Here is a 16,874-nt window from a genome sequence, read left to right on the forward strand (position 1 = left end):
GTGTAAAATAAATCTAGTAGTAATATTACTAGAACTGTCAGTGAGAGTATTATTAATATTAATCTGTCTGCAAAATAGCAGTAGTTAAAAGTAGTGGTACTAGTAGTTATCAATAGTTTATTTTAGACAATTGAACTAAAAATGTACTGCCAACTAAATTTCCTGAAACCAAGTTCTATACATTCTTACAGCTATCTTTTGTTTTAAAGTTTCAATAAAACATACAATAGACCATTCTTGTTTGTACAAAATTCAACATGTCTGCGTGTCTGTCCATGTTGTGGCATCACTCGAAAACTAGTGAACATATTTTGATAAAACTTTGGGTAACTTAAACAATAGGCTGTGTATAATTACAAAATTCTACCTTTATGTGGTTTCACAATAAAAATGACAACATAAATAAGAGCTGTAGGTAACTATGCAACGTGAGGTAAGAGAAACTGTTATGTACAAACAAAACTTTATTTATTCAGCTTTCATTAATTTACAGGTTTTTCAGTAACCAATAAATGACAGCGGTCAATTCCTCACATAAAGAAATCGAGGCTTTATTTAAAATATATAATTAATGCAACTTTAACATTATTCACACTGAAAAATTTTCAATAAAAAATACACATTTTGATTCAGTTTAGTATCTGCAAATAATTTCATTTGTACTCCATATTATAAATGCATGCAAAATTTTCTGCCATATAGTTTTCATGTTGGTTGTCATTAACATTCAGTGTATCATAATACTTCCACATAACTTTTACTTATCTTTAAAGTTATTTTAAGTTTTACAAAAAAAACAGTTTCAAAAATTAACATACTTCGTATTTGCTGTGTTATAATGATTATTACTTTGCAAACCGCCTTCGAAGCAAGCACATTAAGAAGGTTCAATAAGATTTAACAATACAGTCATAAACACAAGTAAGGAATACACTTTTATTCATTACATAGTAGTACTTGCAGGTAAAATTAATATCACAGAAATGTTGACATGGCTACAACAATGTCTACAAATAATATTTGATTCCAGGCAAAGATGAGCACGTTTTATTAATCATAATGTTAGTTTGACAAGCTACAAATATCCAAATACTCAGAAATTTTTTTTAATGTGTATAAAATAATTTTTTTTTTGTGAGACAAGGCAAGCTTGCTAACACTCGCGCAGAATACGACTTGTTCACGTCCGCACAGCCAGGTTCGGGCACATCCAGTTTCATGGACGGAGAAAGCTAAAAGCTGGCCACAAATCCCACAGCACGGACTCTTTTTAACGTCGCAACACGGCACGCAATCGCACCCGTCGGAACACGAGAGGCGTGATCACGCCTGCCTTCACTCGAGACCTACTGGTGAATGTGATTGCGTTTGCGAACACACACACCCGTGCAACTCGGCCGTGCGATACAAAACTAAATAAGCAAGTGAGAGGCGTGTGTCTAAACACACACAGTGAAAACTCACTTCCGAGTACTTGTAGACTTCTCACTTCCAATTGTACATTTCCAGTAACAGTTCAATTAAAATTCTTTTATTATTACTAAGTGACAAAATTTGAACGATAATTTACAGTATTTACCATCAACTGTAGTTTTTTTATCAACTATTTAAAAAAAAAACTTTAAAAAAAAATGCCAAGATGGAGGGTCTTAATATTTTTGAACACAAGAAAGATCTGAGACGCGGCCTGTCACACATTCCGTTTTGAAATTGTAAGATTTTTTTTTTTTTATCTTGAAACTCAAATCAGTAAACACGTTGAAAATTGTGTGCGTATTAACAACAATAAATTGCGTTACTTGAACATATAACACATAAGATCCCTAATTGTGAGATTTTCTCTGAACCACATATTTGAGCTTAACTGAAAAGATTATGTTAACACAGCTAATACATACGAGAACTAATGCATTTAACTAGGTTGTGCAGTTATCAGTTTTACAGTTCAACTTCTTTGTAAACAGGTATCTAATGGAATGACAGGATTTAGAAACCAATTTTATTTTAATATATTTTGATGGCGGCTTGATAGTCACATTTTAACGAAAACATATACATGGGTTTGTACATTGGCAACAAAAAAATATTTCTCATAAAAGATTAAAAAATACTAAAACTGAGTATGTTTATGATTTTTTTTTAGTCACTGCAAACATTACTTATCTTTAACTTTTAAAAAAATTACGAGATTTGTAGTATGAACTTATGTCATTCAGCTGTCCACTATGTTTATGTTGAATTAAACTCTTGATGTATGTGAACCATGTACATACTCATTTATTTTCAACAGCAATGACTTTTAACCTAAATGTTGATGGTTACACGAGGGATTATGCAAGAACTTCACTGCACTTGAACTACACGTGAATATCTATGGTTTAGAAATTTAAACTCTTAAAAAGGAATCAAATATAAATAATTCATTTTGACATTCAAAATTTTGAATACCTGTATAGAACCAGCATTTAAAACATTTGTTATTCACCAAGGGGGACGTTTACTGACAAAATACATGCAACACATTTTATGCACATAAATACTCTCTCATTTTCAACAAATGTTACGAATTTTTGGACTGATTAATAGAGACCTGCAAAATTCGCTGGTTCAAATACCTCCAGGATAGACTCTACTACACTCTAAACACTCGGGCAAATGCCACCTGTTCATTGGCTGCTGACTTGTGAGTCGTCTCGACTGAGTGTCTGTGATTCGACACTTTGAGCGAGGGTCTCTAATTGGCCCTCATTAATCCAGATTAACAGTGAACCAGTGGTAGAAGCAGCGCTAAGGTATAATTATATGAATTGTAGCATATCACGAAATGAATCCGCGAATTTTGCGCAGGTCTCTACTGATTACATATAATTTAAACTTCACCTATACCCCCTCTTGAACACACTCATTTAAGCCATTGGGCGAGTTTACTAGCAGCTACTTCAGTGTGACAGCCTGACTGGCTAACACTTGCCACAAGCCTGAAAAATGAATTACTTTTAAAAAACTAAGAATGTGCCAATCAAATCTTCAAATATCATAAAATCTTTAGTCATGTTTCCCAGTCTTACTTCAGAGTTTTTGCTTTTCCCCTTTCTCATAAGTATATCAGGCAAAATAACAGATTTAATACATTACAAATTACTAGAGACCTGCAATATTCGCAGATTCATTGACCTCTAGGATAGACTCCACAGTCCTTTAAATACTCGCGGAAATGATACCTGTTCATTGGCTACTGACGCATGAGACGTCTCAACTAGGCTGTCCGTAATTCGGCACTTTCTTGGTTTAGTGTTTCTCATTGGCTCACAGTTCCCCGGATAAAATGTGGTACAAAGGTATAGTTGTTTTGATGCTAGCCTATCGCGAAATGAATCCGCGAATTTTGCATGTCTCTACAAATTACTCTAATAAAAAAGTTAAGCAAACACATGTAACCTGCAAAATTCTCCATAAAAGCTTTCCTGCACGTTATACAGTTTGCATCGTTATTTCTAACAACACTACATAGCCCACACTGAAAGTCTCAAAAAAATAATAATGCATATATTTGATTCGGCTACAAATTATTACTCAGTTGCTTCTTTCCCTTGTGTTTAATAATACCAGCAAAAACAAGACATGGATTACTAACAGCACATGAATTTATGATTAAAATACATGTTTTTTTAAGAGATGATATTACTGATACGCTACCGTTTTGTATTTAAATACTGACCATTTCCCTGTGTTTTCCAGGTTTTGAAGACAACTTTTCAATTCCCTGAGTTTTTGCTGTGTGTAGAAACCCTGTTAGTATTCAAACAATTTGATATTCAAGGAAAAATGTTAAAAGAAAAAAGAATATTCGAGGACGGGAAATTCAGAAATCCAAACACATACCCTTGTGCAGTCAAAAAGAACTACATTATTTACATCTTAATAAGCGGTCAGAGAAATGTTAGTATCTCCATAAAAAGGTTTTCTTGGAATGTTTTAGCCTCTAAAAGTAACTGTTTGTAACCCACACATATCATTTTTTAACTTTAAAAAATAAACATTTAATGGGTAAAAAGTTTCTTCAAACCTGAAATTTTTGTGATTTTTTTTTGTCTTCACGCATATGATTTATTTCTGACACCGGAGATCTACATTCAGATTCAACCCATAACTACTAAAAAAAATTAATATTATTGACATTGAGCTCCGTTAGTAGAAAAAAATGGACATCAATATTACTGTTGAGTTAAGATGTAACCAAAGTAAATGATCACGCGCCTCATGTAATCAACACTAGCTGAGCTGACGAGACTGTCAGCGAGCCAATAGCAAACTTGCCCAATGGTAACAGACGCTCGTCTCCCAATAGTTTCTGTTGGCATCACTCATAACATCAACACATTCTCGGCGTTGTGAAGTGGCACTACGTACAAACGCAACAACCCTCCAAATCAGGACAGATCTTCAACAGCTGTTCAATATCACAGAAACACACTTACTGCAGAAAGGCCACAAACCAACAATGCACTGTGAATATTTTATGTAAATTATTTCAAAAAACTGGCGATACATTTTTAACACACAAAATAAAATTAATTTTATTCTGTTCACAATTTTTTATTTAGTTTTCAATGATAGATTCTGTTTACGGCCAGGTTTGTTTTTGTACATCAGGCAACACAGGTACAGCTAAACACTGGAAAACCGTTAATTCAATTCATCTCTCGTCCATAGTGGAAAGTGTGACGACGCTGTAATCACAATGCATCTTCAAAATACATTTTTTTTCCTTCACACTTTTTTTTAACTACGATAATTTTCCGTAATACATTTTAGAGAATTTTATGAAGTTTGGAGAGTCTAAAGCTATTACTAGAGACCTGAAAAATTCACGGGTTCATTTTGTGTTATGCTAAAATTCAAATAATTATACCTTAGTGCTTCTTCTTCTGTCTTTGGTTCACTGTTAATCTGGAGGACTGAGGTCCAACTAGACCCCCTCACTCATAGAAGTGTCGAATTACAGGCCACCTAGTCGAGACGACTCACAAGTCAGCAGCCAATGAACAGTTGGCATTTTCCCGAGTGTGTAGAGGATATGGGAGTCTATCCTGGATGTCATTGAACCCGCAAATTTTTCCGGTCTCTAGCTATTACTTTTTAAAATATGAAAAGTCACATTATATGATGGTGATTGTGTAACTGTTGCACGGAGTCATCTAGCCACAGTAGTTATGTCACCATTGCATGAAGGAGGATGGGAAAGGATGAACCGCTGATGGTACATATATTACCTTTCATTTTCGGCACAAGCCAATTTCATAAAGCATTTCTATATATATAAAAAAAACAACATAATATTCAGTAAAGATAATTCGCACCAATACATTGAGCAGATTCAAATATGCAAGCTTTTCTTAATCTTTCAATGCCTTTCTTGAGACAGCAAATAAACTGAAGCAAGGGCACGTGGCAAGTCTGTGCCACAGTTTCTGGAAACTGGCATTGTTTCCCAAGCCTGCGCACAACACAAGCTGAACTTCATATCCTCGACTATAAGTTTGGTCTTTTGTGATGTTATCGGAGATTATTATTTTTCTTATTTTTCGGGGGGGAGATTAAGTGACTTTCCAGGGTGTCTACTCAGTCATTGGAACACTGTGTATGTAAAACAGGGCCAGTCAGATAAAAACACGTTAATTTAGGTTTCATTCGAGATAAAAAAATAATATTCGAAGCAAGACGAAAAATTATTTTTAAATTCTTGGTGGTTTGATTTTTGTTACTTTTTTTTTTTTGGTTCTATATCATTTTACTAGATGTTTGAAAATTAGCACAAATAATTGGTCGTGTATTCCTTGTAACTGGACTATTGGTAACCGGTGTTCTGATATCAAGCGCCCCATTCTTCCTGATCTGAATTCAGCGTGGCTTCCGATACCTCTGGGACGATCCTCGCAGAAGCCACGACAGAAACAGGCCGTGCGTCGTTGTTGACGAGACGCACCATTTCGACACAAACAGGTGCACCCCCCCTTATAAGCGACCTACGAACCTGGCTGCATCGGCCGTGACCATGTGACCACGTCCCTACCCCGAGTGCCTTCATCACCTTTCAATAAAATATTCCTATTCTTTTAATCACAGGATTATTTTTACATATAGTAGGCGAGAATAAACATTTTAAGAAATAGACATACCATTTACAGGAACTTCCCCGAGCTCTGTTTTAGGTCAGAAAGATGAAAAAAAAAAAAAGTTTCAGAGATATTTTTCCACGTGATCTAAACGGTCTCTCCAACTTATTGTTTTAATCTGCGACAGCAAACTGAAGTGAGGCGTCAAAAAACAGAACACAATTAGTAAAGGGCACTGTTACTGTTTATTTCGGGACTTTTTCAGAACTTTCGCGACCAGTCCCAAGACTTGAAGACACACTTGTCACCTCTTCATCTGCTTCCGTGCTGTTAAAATAACACCCCATTCAATTCACAAAGATGGGAATGGTTTAAGCGATAGTGTTCTGCCACAAACAAGAGCGATCACCATCCACGAACCAGCCACGGCAGTCGAGGACCAACAAATTAACTGGACTCAACGCTTTGTCCACACGCAGCTCACTGGTAGAGACAAGATTTTTATCGGTTTTTATTTTTATGACAAATTCATTTTTTTAAAACAAGAGATTTTGGTGTTATTCCATTAATTTTTATATATCGTCATTAATTCAGTTTTAAAAAAATTTATTATTGAACAATTTTGAAACTAAAATATTTCTTAACACTTAATTCACCAAACTAGTCTTATTTTGATTGACACTTGGTGCACATATATAGTAATTTTGTTATAAAAAGTATCTCTATAACGGAATGGACCATAAAAAAAATCAACAATTTTTTTTTTGTAATTCAAACACATGACATTATCTTCCCAATAAATTTAGATCATCCATTCTCGTTAAAAAATCCATTTTACATAAATTACATTTAATGAATTTATCATAAAAGTTTTTTTCTTTTTAATTTGAGTTAATTTTTGTCAAACTACTGATTATTTCATGTTTTTAACTACATTTCAGCTCTATACAGTGTATTAACTCGCACTTGAGTGTTATATATTGCATTGACACGCTTTGCTGTGGTATTTAATTTCATCGCAATTAACAACATAATCTTGTCCTTACTCACTGAACGCAAGGGACAATGGAACGGGAGCACCTCAAGAAAACCTACTGGAGTGTTACAATGACCCCACCACTCCCACGTGCGAGAAATTCAAAACTGAACCCGCTATGAATCAAAATCAGACTTCCTTTGTGGGAGGCACATGACCCCCCCCCCCCCGTTTCCCCCTCCACGGACAGTTAGGGTGTCCGATTCCTGGGAAGTCAGGGAACCATCAGGGAAGCTGATATTGGCCAGGAAAAGTTGTTGAAAATCCTCCAGCGATTATATTTCAATGGTGACAATGTCATGCTCCAGTCAGCATATTGTTAAATTTTTTTTTTCTGCTTGCATTCAAGTTCATTGTCATACACACTTATAAAATTACACATCCAAGGTTCTGTTTGAACCGAGCAAGCTATGGGGATGGTGGAGGCTGGCTTTCTTCTATTTATTAGCGATAATCACAAAATAGGTATATTGATTATAAATATTTTCAAATAAATTTTAATTTTTTTTTGTCAGGACGGGCAAGACAAATTTGATCACATATTTGTGTGGACGCCCCGGAAGTGGTGCTGCACCGATCACTATTGGCCAGCCTCTGCTCCAATCACGGAGCCGAGGGACCGACTACAGCTCTCTGTGAATGGCCGTACGTGCCAGTGAACACAAGTGCCCCGTCCAAAGGTCCTCGGTTGTTAATAGCTCTTGAAGATGCCCACAACTGAAGATGGTGCCCTCTGGGAAACTATTTTTGATATTTTAAAAACACCACTCCCCTTGTCAACGTCACTACTACTACTATTGGCTTGAAGGCAAACTTTGTAAGCATACATAACTTGTTTATTTCTTTACTCTCCAACTGGTCTGCTAGCCAAGCGGCCAAGGGCGCACGTTTTCTGCCCTTGACGAGCTTGCGTGGGTCCGGTTCGGGACTCGTTTTGTACAAAATAAAATTTCATCTGCGACACTAGCGACACCTACCTACCAGCTCTGGAACTACGACGGCCACCACCAAAACAAGATGGCGACGCACTGCAGGCTACAAAAAATGGCGGGCCGCTGCAGATGACGCCTGAGGAGAAGGGATTATGACCGGATCCATTTGTGTGGGATGCAGGGGGTGACTGGATCCGTTTAAGTAGGTTCTAAACTAGGTTCAGATCGACATTTCAATAGTCGTGGCCCGACGCAAGAGCAGTTGGCAAAACTGGCCGAGGAAGCCCACGGCCCATACCACCGCCCGCATGTTTCTGGACATGTGAGGGGGGGGGGGGGGGGGGGAAAGCGCAATTCTTTTCCTCATACCTTACAGGGATCAAGGAAAAAAAATGTAGCAACATGCAGGGCAATGTAAAAAAGAGGATTCCACTGTATTACACGTACAGCCTGCAACAAATGTGCAACAATAAAGTCCTTTGTACAAAGCATACATAATTTTTACACTAGTTAAAAACTCTCACGAAGATTTACAATAGATATTTGCAGGCACAGTATTGCCCGACTTTTTTTTTTTCCAGTTTAATTTTCCACGGTACACAGACAATTATAGAATCATCAAACGCAAACATTTTAAGTTTACAGTTTCCCACAAAAACTTTCCTTGACCTGCACTGCTAGGCTTTTAAAGAGCGACATCCGAACAAGAAAATAAGGCCAAATGCATGTGGTGTTTCTCAGGAAATGTCACCCACCACAATTCAAGTGATCACAACAGCTCGATCTTTTTAAACCTCAAATAAAACAAACACTCACCCTCGCAAATAGCAGCTACAATCAAATTAAGGCTAACACGAACAGTATTTGCAACTACAATGCATGGCTCTGCCTATTCAGCCTGCTTCATATCACACTACTCCTGCAGTTTCCTAACGAAGGTTATAAAAATATTTTCAGTAACAACAACGGCCAATTGCAAATCAATCATGGAAAAATAAACTTTGCTATCAGCTCCGTTTACTAACCCTTGAGACACACTGCTTGCAGGTTGCAGCCAACCAAGAAAGCTCACAATTGTCCGAGGGGTGCTAAACAAGCAAGCGATTCGCTCCTAAATCTACTCAACAGCAAATAATGCAAACACAGCTCACCGCTGGGTGGCAGAGACTTCATTGACATAACTCTTCACAAATTTAGAATTGAAAGGAACCATTAGTTGTGTAAAAAAAACTTGTTGTGATGACGAGCACATACCAAACAAGAAAATAATTGTACCTACAAGGTAAATGCATTACTTAAAAGTTAAAATTAAGTCTACAACTTTGGATGAAAATTAATAAAACATTTTAAAATCTAGAATAAATAATAAATACAAACATTTACAAGTATAATACATATTCCTACATAAATCATTAATATGAAACAACCTAATTCTTAAGACCTTTGTACACATTTTATCAAGAACCACTGCACAGTTATCAAACATAGTTTTGGGGAAACATTGACACTGAAACATTTGAAACATCAACTGTGCCAAACGAATGTAATGAGACAGTAACAGCTTGTATTGGGTTCATTCGAACGCAACATGATCGCACACTGGCCGTGACATGACTCCAGCACAGTTGCTCTGGCTGTGCTCTCAACGTTAATTACGAAAACCACTAATGCAAATACGTACTTGCTTACCTTCTAAATTTGCTCTAAAAATTTCACTCTGTTTTAAGTTTTTTTTCATTGCAGGCAGGGACGGATCTAGGCCTTTCTAAGCCCAGGGCATAAACGTATCGGTAGAGAAAATATTTTATGGTTTTATTTTTTTCTTTAATTTCATTTTTAAAACAGGAGATTTCTGTGTTATTGCTTTTATTCATATAACAGCTGCTTTGTAATAATTATTCCACCAAAACAGGGTAAAATTTATATGCTGCATTTTTACGGTCAAATAATTTTTAATATATTTTTTTTTGTCTGGAAATAATGACATTCCTTAATATAAGACTTAAATTTTTTTAATTTTTTTTTTAATTTATGATTTGGATTAAGTTTTGGTTAAATGCTACTAATAAGTTCACTGAGATAACTTGCATTTCGGTGTTATATAATATGGTATAGGAACATGGATTTTGGTGTTATGCTGTTTTTTTGACATGTTTTTTGGTGTTATTTTGTTTTTATCGCAATTCACTGTATTATCTTGTCCCTAATTATCAGAGTACCACAGACAGGGAAAACACTGGAAATTGAACGGTGTGGTTTAAACTTGGCAAACACAGGCAAAATTACTATATCTTAAGTTTCAAAAAAGTATCAGTAATTTTTTCTATTGTTATATCGTAATGTCTTAAAAGTGAATTTTATTTTAATCAAGAATTTCTGTAGTGTTAATAATGCGTGCCTGATTTTTACTAACATTAATTAAAAGTAAGGGTTGGTAATCAGTTCGGTCTGCAGCAAAAATAATCACTTGATAGACAAAACAATTTGAAACAACTTAAAATTTTCTCTGGTTTAAGAAAATTCATTTCCTGTTTTTTTTTTTATAATACATTCATTTAGAACCATTCTTATAAGGTTCAACGTATACATATTTTATCTTTTATTCATCTTATTGTATTGAGCATCTGTGAAGAGTGAAAAAAGTGTTTTACATTATTTTAAAATTTGATCCAAATATTAAAAAAACAGGTCTACAGATGCCTTAAGCATGGACTGGTATTAGAACCAGGGTGCTTTGGAAGTGCTACTAATATTTAAATTTGAGACATCTCTCTCAGTGCATTTATCGTGACTAAACAGCACTGTAACGCACTTCGTGATCGTCGCACACTTGTGCTTGTTTCGGGCGAGACTGATGTCCTATCAAGACGGAAAGCTGCAGGTCAGGTTCGGCAAAGGGCCACTATGAGCAGTCTCGGAGCGAGGTGGGATGGTCACTAGCCAGGGTCAACCTGGCATCCACCGTTCCCGCCGGAAACAACTACTGACAAGACTGTGGATGGTTCCTAACACTAAGACACGGCCGGACCGTTTCTTTCCCCCCCGTCGTGCGTCAACCGCCCGCAATTAGCTCGCCGCACCCCGACACACAGACTTTCCGAACCGTCTTCCGCTCGGGACGAAAACCTCGTATCTCATAAATCACAAGCTTCACAAATTATATGCGGTTTTCTGACAACATGGTTGCCTAGCAACATACCTTTGTTCCTTCCTCGTTCCAGAGCACAGAAAATACATCAGCACGTGTGTTTTTTTTTTATATATTCACACACACACACACACACAGATGTATGAGTGTGTGCATGAGATACCAGGTTTTCATTCTAAGCCGACATGCTTCTTTAACGTTGCATGCAAAACTTCACGTTTGTAGCTCGTAAACAAAACAAGTCTGTTACTGTCTTATCTTTACGAAAATAGGAATACAGATGCACTTGACATGACAAATAGAGAGCTTGAGATCCCCCAACTTTCCAGGTGAACTCATCTTTGTGCACAAACACAGCCGACACATTCCAGCTGAAGAACGTTCAAACAATATTTAGAATTTTAAAATCACAAGCGACAAATTGACGTCCACATTAAAATAATTGCAAGAAGGCAACAAAACTCCAGTACACAGCATTCAAAGAAGGAAAAAAAAAAAGCGGTTTGCCCGTCGTATGTTGCAGTACACTAGTACAAGAAACTAAAACGACTAACTCAGCAAGCTGCAGTTGGCATTCTGAACAAATGTGTACATGCCACAATGGTGTTAGTCCTAAAAAATCATCTAATATGTGCATGAGATTTTTTCTTTCTTTCTCCTGTGCCACGCACAAAAATTTGGCTAAGCTAACTACGCTCCTTACAAGATACATGTCATGGTGCAAGCAAGGCCCTAACAACGGATAGTCGCTTCCATTTAACGTGCTGGAAGATACAGTACAACTCAACTTTATACATGTAAAAAAAAAAAGAAAGAAAGTAAATGTACACACAATTACTCATGTGAGATTGTGATAAAATCCAATAAAAAAAAAAGCAGAGGTTAGGTTCGCTCTGTGGGGCCGCAGCTTGCTGGCTGGCTGGCAGCGAGGACGCACGAAGCACGAGAGATGGCCCGCCGATCACCCACGAAGGCCTGGCTCTCATAAGAACGGGTTGCTCGAGCGGACAGCCGGGGCCGGCGACGCGCCCAGCTGTGCGGGCAAGACAAGCAAGCACTCGCAACCTCCACAGCAGGGTTCCGGACCGGAAAATCCCGGTCCCTAAATTCAGGAAATTACAGGTACTTTTGATGTAACAAAAAGAACCGGGTATTCCCGTCCCTAAAGTTCAGGGAATACCAGGTACTTTTGATATAGTAAAAAGAACCAGAAAATCCCGGTCCCTAAAGTTCCAGGAATTACAGGTACTTTTGATATAGCAAAAAGAACCGGGAATTCCCGTCCCTATTTTCAGGAAATTCAGGTACTTTTGATACAGTAAAAGAATCTGAAAAACCTGGTTCATAAAGTTCTGAGAAATCCAGGTACTTTTGGTATAGTAAAATAACTCGGAAATCCCGGTTCTTTTAAAGTTCAGGGAATTCCAGGTACTTTTGATACAGTAAAAGAACCTGGAAAAACCGGTTCATCAAGTTCTGGGAAGTCCAGGTACGTTTGGTATAGTAAAAGAACCTGGAAAAACCCGGTTTCTAAAGTTCCAGAAACACAGGTACTTTTGATTCAGTAAAAGAACCCGGTAATCCCAATTATTAAAGTTTTGGGAATTCCAGGTACGTTTGGTATAGTAAAAGAACCTGGAAACCCGGTTTCTAAAGTTCCAGGAATACAGGACTTTTGGCACAGTAAAAAAACCCGGAAATCCCGGTCATTTTAAAGTTCCAGGAATTCCAGGTAATTTTGATACAGTAAAAGAACCAGGAATTTAAAATCCATCCTGGTTATTTTGGTTCTTTCAGGACTCAACATCGACAGCATAAAGTGTTGTTTTTATTGCGTGCTAAGGTTACTTCAATTCGCTGCTCTCCTCTGGCGAGGTGATCCTTGCTGGAGGGGTGAGGGGAGTGAGTGTCTCTCCTCAGTCGGGCTGCTGTGTGCACCTAGTCCTGTGCTTGTCAAGCCAACATTCTTTAAATAATGATATATTTTTTCCTTCTTTTAAACTTGTTATGAGAAGAAGAAATGCTATTTTAAGATAATAATTATGTGATTTTGCATTCGTTAAAACAATTATTTGTTTCGAATATTTTTTTTTCCTTCCAAAGTTAAAGATTGAGGGTAAGCCTGAGATAAAGTTCGTTTGTTCACATTAGTAGATACTTTTAGCAATAAATAATTGTAACTTTTAGTAACAAACTTGTTTATTCATTCAAAACCAACTACTACTTCAATCACTGACTGCTGCACCAGTAATAAAAAATTTACCTAGTTGAGACTAGTATCAAAATTCCCTGTTCTGAAAATCGGTTCAGGTTACCAAATACCTTACTTTTGAGACCATAAATGTTCAGTCATGCATTGTACTACTTTAAAACGTTCTTCTGTAAAACCTAAGAAATATCATCCTTAGAATACTTTCAAGTTTCATGTCACTACATTGCCAATGACATTAAATTATTGTACTTCTTTTTGTTCAACAAGATTTTCAGTTGGAAAGTGTGTAAATTATAAGATTTACTCAAATAATATTTGGGTAAACATTGAAAGTATTCAATCATTGATACTAACGTGAGATAAATGAAAAAAATATCAGCGTCTAGGTTTAACACTGTTTTTTAACTTGTTTAGTAATATACTCTGCAGCAGAGTGGCTTCTGGGAAATAAGGAAAATAAATACAGTAAAAGGTTATTTCAGCAACCTGCTAACTTCTAGGCACATCCTTTAGTAATCACATTTCTACATACCATAAAAAACACACACAAAAAGTGATAAAGTTTACAAGAAATGCTATACTCTACAAAAATAATAACACTCACTCCTATACAGTACAAACAACTTAATTAAAAAAAAGTTTCAGGATTTATATTTATTAAAAAAATTAACAAAAAGTTTACTTTTTATTGCGAGTTCGATGACCTCTAGGATAGACTCCACAACCCCCTACATACTCAGGTTAAATGCCACTTGCTCATTGGCTATTGACTCGTGACACTGGGATGATTGCGATTCAATACTTTTTTGGTTGAAAGTTTTCCATTGGCTCAAAGTCCTTCAGGCAAACTGTAAGCCAATCACAGAAGCAATATAAAGAGAAAGTTGTTTGGGTTCTAGCGTACCGTGAAATGAATCCGCGAATTTTTTCCGGTCTCTAATAATGAGTTTAACTTCCTTGCTCCGCCACATGATGTTACGGCCACCGCCGGGATCTGATCGTCGCTCCACGCACCGGTCTAGAGCCCCGTGTTTGGAGGAGACGCCGCGCTCGGAAGACGCACGAGCGAGCGTCGCACTCACCGACACGAGACACTCAGCCCCAGGAACGCGCGGATGCTTACCGCGAACGGGTTCCCCGACGGGTGAGCCTGCCACGGCTTGGCGGGGAAAGTCATGGACTGGCTGGTCGGGAACACGCCGGCCGCCAGCGAGGGGTGGTACGCCGCGGGCGCGACTCCGTTGGAGACCTGGCCGTTCGGCACCCCGTTCAGGCCGGCCGCGCCCCACGCCTGGAAGCCGTCTGCGGGAACAAGGCCGAGTCAGGGTTCCCGTGCTCTCACCATCGACAATCTCCCCCAGAGTTTTCCCTGTCACACCAGACATTTTTTTTCTCTGTCTCGAAAGCAATTTTGCAAGATAACACAACAACTATAAACTAAAAAATACTAATTAAAACACATTTAAAATTGACACAAAATCTTTTTTCCCTAAACAGTGTTTGCACTGTCGTCATTTCCATCTATGCTGTATTACCAACGCTTTCTGTCTGCAATATGAATATACTTTATTGTTTCAAACTTTGAAAGAATCCATTGTAAAGTGTGACCAGGTAAAATTTGATCATGCTATTATTAATTATAATATAATGATTTTCAAGTAAACATGAATTTCTCATTAAAATACAGACATAAGGAACAAATACTTCTAGTAAATGACCAGCCACAAAAAAATTTCTGATAAGGAATATTTGTTTGTCTCTACAAATAAAAAATTTGTAGATTATGTATATAGCACAAAAACTAGCACCAAAAAAAAATTTGGATTGGTTATAAATTGACAAATGAATTTAGACTTAGAGAACTTAGGGAAGAAGTAAGATGCAAAAATTATACAACTCAACCGAATGCCAACATGTTCACCCCCTCCTTTTAAATTTGTGGTGCGTGTATTATCATACATTAATTTTTTACCTAAATAATAGTTACGTTTATTTTCAAACAAATGACAGATAATGGATGAAAATTGCTGTGGTGTAGTTTCAGGTCACATAGGATTCTACAGCAAGGAATACAATGGAACCCCAGAGCTCACTGTAGGCTCCTAACCACTCATTCTGGCATCTGATGGGAAGTGTGATGCCACCAGATACAGTAGAACCTTGTTATAATGTTTTTCAAGGGAGCACAAGAAAAAAACATTATAAGCAGGAAAACGTTATAAGCAGGAAATCTCAATTTAGCACTTAACAATGTTCGAGCTTTGTACCAATGGACTCACCAAGCTATGTAAACAACTTTAGTGTTAAAACAAAAGATAGTATACTTGATACATAAATTTTCTGAAACAAGCCAACAATTTTTCAACTTCGTCTTGTTCCCTGGTTAAATTTTGTTTGTCTTTAAAGAAACACTGCCACATTTTTTGTAAAATTGTCTCACGATTCATGATGACAACATTAAGAGTGAGAACGTCTACTCCTTCGCCACCTGAAAATGTTTAATTTTGGTATTCCTACGTATAAATGAAAAAAAAAATTATTTGTAAGCAATAGAAAAAAAAAATTTAGTTATGCCCTCGCTCAATGGTTGGCAACTTAAATATCGTAGGACTATGTACGTGCATCTGAATACCCACTGGAATGGCAAGGAAGAGAAGAGTTGACTAAGGGTGCCAACTGACACGTAACTATGAACATTGTGTACCTTCAGTATATTGCATAAAATTGTATTTTAACAAACTTCATGTATTGTATGGCAGTGATTGTAAACATAAACATACATAAAGGAAACTTTTTATCGTAAGTGTTGGAATAATTTGGTTTTAAAACATTTTTTCCCCATTTATTGAATGTTAGAAAGCAAACATTATAAGCAGGAAATTACACTATTTATGAACGTTATATGCAGGAAATAAATACGTTGTCCTTATGGGGGAAATATTGGGACTTTAAAAATATGACATTATAAGCAGGAAAACATTATATGCAGGAACATTATAACAGGGTTCTACTGTATATCAATGTATTCCACGTACCTTTCGAAACAAAGGAATAGTAATGAAACAATGCAGCACCTTATAGGGTATGTCATATATTGGTTCAAGCATAAAATTAACCGTTACCTGTAAAAAAAATAAAAGAATTTCGGAAAAAACCTAAATAGAATATTCCACGTGCCATCCGGGGCGTTCAGTGCGGGCGAGACCACAAAACCGAAGTTTTCTGTAAATCACCATGCTAACCGTATTTCCGGACGCAACCCCACGATTTCGTAAAGTCATTTGGATCAACAGAGGTGGCGTTTGCGTTCCGCGGGATAGTTATACGCATGAAGTGTGCCTTGTAGTGTAAAACTAAAAAAAAAAATTAGTAGCAATGTGTACGACGGGAAGAGGAAAGGAAACTCTCCCCAACCGGTTAGATCAGCTGA

The 16,874-nt window shown here is 37.0% G+C and overlaps 1 protein-coding gene across 4 annotated transcripts in view; it reads right to left on the bottom strand.

The window, feature by feature from the left end:
• Positions 1 to 431: 431 nt before the first annotated feature.
• The window catches only part of LOC134540895 (arf-GAP domain and FG repeat-containing protein 1), a 62,445-nt gene continuing 46,002 nt past the window's right edge, over positions 432 to 16,874 (bottom strand). The window contains exons 11-12 of one of the 4 annotated variants that reach the window (XM_063383930.1): positions 14,568 to 14,746; positions 432 to 12,265 (exon numbers count right to left, since the gene is read on the bottom strand). In XM_063383930.1, the coding sequence (XP_063240000.1) occupies positions 12,215 to 12,265; positions 14,568 to 14,746 (230 nt within the window). In that variant the 3' untranslated portion in view covers positions 432 to 12,214. The remainder of the gene's footprint in view (positions 12,266 to 14,567; positions 14,747 to 16,874) is intronic. The other 3 variants (XM_063383932.1, XM_063383931.1, XM_063383934.1) reach the window with 3 other exon arrangements.

This window comes from Bacillus rossius, chromosome 17, assembly GCF_032445375.1.
Source record: "Bacillus rossius redtenbacheri isolate Brsri chromosome 17, Brsri_v3, whole genome shotgun sequence".
Lineage (NCBI taxonomy): Eukaryota > Metazoa > Arthropoda > Insecta > Phasmatodea > Bacillidae > Bacillus > Bacillus rossius.